At 41.8% G+C, this 6,000-nt stretch overlaps 1 protein-coding gene across 1 annotated transcript in view; it reads right to left on the bottom strand.

Annotated features, from left to right (window-relative positions):
* Nucleotides 1–2,010: 2,010 nt before the first annotated feature.
* The window catches only part of LOC307209810 (uncharacterized protein), a gene marked incomplete at its 3' end in the record, with an annotated part of 89,640 nt that continues 85,650 nt past the window's right edge, over nucleotides 2,011–6,000 (bottom strand). The window contains exons 4-5 of the mRNA XM_079965172.1: nucleotides 5,447–5,545; nucleotides 2,011–2,975 (exon numbers count right to left, since the gene is read on the bottom strand). Of these exons, the coding sequence (XP_079821298.1) occupies nucleotides 2,011–2,975; nucleotides 5,447–5,545 (1,064 nt within the window). The remainder of the gene's footprint in view (nucleotides 2,976–5,446; nucleotides 5,546–6,000) is intronic.

Raw genomic sequence — 6,000 nt, 5'->3', positions numbered from 1 at the left:
TGACTGAGAATTGTATAATAACTAAAGGAACAAGACAAGGCTGCCCTTAGTTGTTTATAATAGTTTTAGAAGTATTGGCACAAAGAATAAGATGTAATCAAGATATTAAAGGCATAAGAGTGGGACAGAGACAATATAAATTAAAAGCATTTGCAGACAACATGGTGATGTCCATAGAAGAACCAATAGAGTCAATCCCCAAAGTATTACAAGAGATAAAAAATAAGGTAGCAGGTCTTAAGATTAATAAAGATAAAACCAAACTCTTGGTTAAAAATATGAAGGAGGAGAGTAAGAATAAATTACAAGATGTAACTGGTTTGAAGATTGAAAGAAAGGTTAAATATTTAAGTGTATGGGTAACAGCAAATAATATATATTTATATAAAGATAAAGATAATTATTTAAAAACCCGGGAAGATATTAAAAGAAATTTGGAAATTTGGAACAGAATGAATCTTTCATTATTAGGCAGAGTGTCAACCATAAAGATGAATGTGTTGCCAGTGATATTATTTCTGTTTCAATCAATTCCAGTGATTGGCAAGACAGATTGTTTCAAGGAAAGGTAAAAAGTTATTTCTAAATATATCTGGCAAGGGAAAATACCAAGAATAAAATATAAAATATTTATAGATGGAAAAGAAAGAGGAGGTTTTCCTATTCCAGATATGAAATTATATTATGAGGCATCCTGTTTATGTTGGTTGAAGGAATGGATGACATTAGCGAATTCACATATATTAGACTTAGAAGGTCATGATCATATTTTTGGTTGGCACACTTATTTATGGTATGCAAAGCTGAAAGTTCAGAAAGGATTCACAAACCATATAATTAGGAAAAACTTATATGGAGTATGGGATAAATATAATAATTTATTAAAGGTAAGAACACCATTATGGCTCTCACTGCTGGAAGCTATAGCGGCAAAGTAAAAGAATATGATAGACGGTTGAACAACATAGAAATTTATTAAAACAAGAGGGAGGAGAATATCAATTGAAAAAATTTAAGGAATTATCAGGAAAATTATGACATATTTAAGAAAGATAGGATACGAGGGTTTGGGGAACAAATCTCACAACTGGAGAGAGACCTGTTGGAATGTAATGTAAAAGTGTTGTCTAAAATGTATAAAATATTATTGGAATAGGAGACAAAGGATGAGCAAGTGAAATCCTCAATGATACACTGGGCAATAGATATCGGTCATAACATAGATATGAAAGCATGGGAACTATTTGAATGGTCCACCCCCCACTACTTAATGGATCCAAATGGCTTCCAGAGAGTTGTAGTGGCACACATAATACCATGTTGATGGCCTCTCAGCTGATTCCCTGGTGGCCTACTGGAATGCAGAGTTAACCAGGGCCATCGACTATCTGGCTCCAAAGGGCTGGCTCCGATTGCATGGAGCTCGCAAGAAGACACAGTCAGCCTAAGAGAAAAAAATATCCACTGCAGGGTCCTAAAAGTGTCACATACACACAAACACACACGCTCGTCCTCTTCCACGGCCCTTCCATTAAATCTCCCTCAGTCATTTACCACATATGTGATCTCCACCAGAACCTCCTTCTCTCCTACCTACATCCCCTTCTCTCTTCCCAATCCATGCTCATCCATAGCACGTCCCCATTTTACCCCAACCACTTCCAAGCACTTCTCTGAGATATCCCTGTTCCCTGCATCAAAGTTGCATGGCTTTGAATCTTACACAATACTCCTGTTATCTTTGATGTCTGTTACAATTGCAAGGACGTTGACCATCTCCAATACAAAGTGGTCAAAAGGCCAGACTATGCTTGTTAGATACATAGCATGGAGTTATATAGTATTGCTCTTAATTAAAGGGGGTGGTGGGTGGGAATCCTTATCAGGAGGGCAGCATAGGGTGTCTGAAGGATTGCCTCTGTCAACATGCAACTTTGGTCTCTCCTCAGCCACCCCCTGCCCCATACAGATTACACCCATAGATTGCCTCTGGGGTGGCCGTGGCCAGCCTCAGAATTTACTCAGCGGTATATTCAGAGTACATTTTTCAATCTGTTTCCTCAGTGCAGCCAGCACATCTTGGTTCCTCAGGCTGTATATCAAGGGATTCAGCATCGGGGTCATAATGTCACAAAACACAGAGATAACCTTATCCTGTTGTGCCGTTCTGTAGGACCTGGGTCTCATATACTTAAAACTGGCTGCTCCAAAGAAGATGCTAACGACGCAGAGGTGGGACAGGCAGGTGCCAAAAGCCTTGTGCATCCCTTCCAGCGATTGCATTTGTAGGACGGTCATGAGAATGGGCATGTAAGAAGCCAGGATGATGGAAAGGGGACCGAGAAAAAATATTATGACGGAAAGGTATTTCCCAAGTTCATAAATGGATGTATCAGAACAGGACAATTTCAGGAGAGCTCGGACTGCGCAGAGGAACTGATCAATCCTATTTGACTCACAGAAGGGCTGTTGGAACACAGAAATGGCGTATATCAAGGCATGAAGAGAAGCACCGACCCAGACGCCGGCCGACATGGCCAAGCAGATCCTCTTGCTCATGAGGATGGGATACTGCAGAGGCTTGCAGATTGCCACATACCTGTCATATGACATGACAGTCAGCAGGAGGCATTCTGCTCCTGCCATGGTCAGCGTGAAAAATATCTGAGTCACACACCCAGCCAACTCAATCGTGTTGTCCTTCCCTAAGTAATCCACAGTCATTTTGGGGACAACAGTAGAAATTAAACAGATGTCCATGAAGGACAACTGGCTGAGGAAGAAGTACATGGGGGTCTGAAGATCAGGACCAGTTTGGATCACAAATAGGAAGAGGCAGTTTCCAGACAAGGCAATGAGGTAGGCAAGTTGGATGGCAGCAAAGAAAACAGTGTGCATCACGGTGTGGTTGAGAAGACCGAGAAGAATGAACTCAGTCCAGGACGTCCCATTCATCCTTCGTGTCAGAGGTGCACCTAAAAAGATGGAGGCATGAGAACTGGAGCAGAGCAAAGGTGTGATGAGAAGTGATGAAAGAAGCAGAATTTCAAAAAATCAGCAAAATGTCAGGGTTTTTGCAAAAAGCTCAACAACTTTTTGTGTCTGGGTTTTTCCTTCTTTGCATATGTCAACCCTAGAACTTGAATGCAAAAGTTTAGTGGCTTTCAGAAATCCATAGGGGTGCAGCTGGGTCATCTCAGACCTGGGACTTTATTGTCCCACAGTCTTTGGGTGCTTCAGTTGTGACGCACACAGTTTTATTTGTGAAGCACACAGTTATTAGGAATCTAAAAATCAATTTAGAAATATTCCCCTCCTCTCCTCTCGAATGCCCTGCTTTCTATCTCTCTCTACATTCCTGATAGGCAAGCTGGAGCAAGAAGAACAAACAACAGTCTGCCAACTCTGATTAAAATAACAGAACCTTTGAGCATTTTAAACCCACATAAACCAGAGCACCATCATGCCTAAGGAATAAAATGCTCTTTGCTTTTGCTGCCCTGACACTAAACACATTCCCTTGGGAATGGAGGGTTGGGGAGACATTAATTTTGCATTAAAAGACTAATCTGTCAAATCCACACTTTCCAAAACAAGGTGAGAACTAAAACGGAGCCCTCCTTTGCAAGTCACGTCTACCTGAATTTTCCAGCCAACCAGTGTTAACAAACATGTATAGAAAAGTGCACATAAACAAAACAGATAACTGAAAATGGGAAAGGAAAATGAGCAGCTGGCCAACACCCAGTCCCCCTAGACTATAACATCTTTCCAAAAAGAGAGAGCAGAAAGGACTTGGTGGGGGCCGTCGTCAGATCTGTTCATAGCCTCAGCACACCCAACAATTCTGGGGGCTGATAGGGTCATTTGCTGGGGAGAACTGGGCTGAGTCATGGCATCTTGAACTTCAACCCCCAACCCCAGCCCTGGTTGCCCCACTGGAAATCCAAATGCCCTTTAAAACTGCCTTGTCCCCATCTTCTTATTACCTGCAATCTACACCCCACAAAAGGTTGCTATGCTTTCCTCTGATGTTTCACTGTCCATCTGCATTCCTCAGTGAAATGCTTCTTATGGCCCAAGGAATCCTTACCAGTGGGATATGGTGCTGGAACAATCTATTTTATTTTGCAACTATGGCTATTCCTTTGCATCATTCAGGCAACTTAAAACGGTCTCCCTGGGAGAGAAAAGCCTCCCTGGGAGAGAAAAGTCACACAACTGAATTCTGCATATCAGGTGCGAAGATACAGAAATGCAACCAACTGGAGCTTAAAAGAGGCTGTGCAGTTATTGATTTGAAAAGGAACCATATATTGCTTTGAACCAATGGAGCAATTAAAGACCACCTCTTATGTCAGAGATGGGGAAACATGTAGCTGTCTGAAACCTGTGGTGGAAAGCCATGTCAAGGAGCGGTGCTCCTGCTATAGTATGCTCCCTGGAGTCAAGACATCATGCATTGCCTTAACAATAAATCCCAACCCAGGCTGGTGATCACCTCTCACTCTCAACAAACCACAAGAGGTCAACCAAGAACAACCCTTGGGTACAGCTCCTGGTTTGTTTTCAGAGAAGCAGAAAAAACTAAGAGCCTATGTTTGGATAGTGGATGAAATCAATTAAGTTCACATTTGAAAATGAGCTCTCATAATCCACACTTTCCAAAAGAATATGGGGGCTGAAATTTCCTTTGAAATTTGGACTTCTCCAAATTTTTCAATGCAGTTCTCCAGCTATGTATGTGTACAAATATTCTGAGGTACAGTGGCACCTTGGTTTTCGAACGTAATCCATTCCTGAAGACAGTTTGACTTCCAAAACGTTTGAAAACCAAAAACTGAAAGCAGAAGCCTCAATACAATAGGGAAACTCAAAACGGAAGCCACGTGGTACGTTCGGCTTCTGAAAATTGTTTGAAAACCGAAGCAGTTACTTCCGGGTTTTCAGTATTCGAAAGCCGAAACGTTCGACTTCTGAGACGCTCAAAAACCAAGGTTCCACTGTATTAACAAAAATAGAATGCTAATGTGCATCTATTAGGGGAAACTGCTTGGCAGAATGTGGAGGCAAAGCAAAATTGCTTGTAAACATGTGCAGAGAGTCACACTAAAATTACTGTTGAATTTTCACGAGGACTTTAAACAAAATGATTGCAAAATAGAGAGAAGCCGAAAGCAGGAAATTTCCCCATATGTAGTCTCGATGATCTGTTGCTTAACTGGCTGAGATACTGGCGCATATGCACACTGCATACTTTAGCTATGGTTTAAACAATGTGACATGTGACCCAGGACTCATGTTCTGGTTGTGGTCCACCCTTCTCTTGAGTCCCAGCGCAGTTCACACCTATTGTATAACATGCATCATGTCGCCTCCAGGGAACGCCTGTGGGAACGGAAATGCATTTGACCAAATGTCAGTCAGATGTTTGGAGGGAACAAACCAGTTTTCTTGGAATTCTGAGCCTTTGGCTCTCGGTGCCAGTTGCTCTCTATAAAACAAGAGAGCTCTGTAGACAAATAAAATGAGATGAACCCATAATCTGAGGGGAAAACGAGTGAACAAACTGGAGTTGTAATTTACATTGCTTTCATTTATATATGGGTTAAGAGGTGGGCTTTTTAGAAGAAAGCTGAAGAACAGGGAAGAGAGATTAGGTTTTTTAAAAAAAACAATTTATTTCTTTTTTTGCATGGAGCTCGGAAGAAGACACAGTCAGCCTAAGTGAAAAATCTCCACTGCAGGGTCCTAAAAGTGCCACGTACACACACACACACACACACACACACACACACACACACACACCTTCTCTTCCACAGCCCTTCCGATAAATCTCCCTCAGCAATTTACCACAAATCTGATCTTCACCAGAACCTCCCTCTCTCCCACCCATATCCCCTTCTCTCTTCCCAATCCATGCTCATCCATAGCACTGTTAGGATATTCCGTTCCACCTTAAGTACAGGCATGACTGTTGTGTGTCACATGCCTGTTTAC

This window comes from Podarcis cretensis (assembly GCF_951804945.1).
Source record: "Podarcis cretensis genome assembly, chromosome: 2".
Lineage (NCBI taxonomy): Eukaryota > Metazoa > Chordata > Lepidosauria > Squamata > Lacertidae > Podarcis > Podarcis cretensis.
The sequence above is the reverse complement of the archived record's forward strand: the minus strand, read 5'-3'. Positions and strand labels throughout refer to the sequence as shown.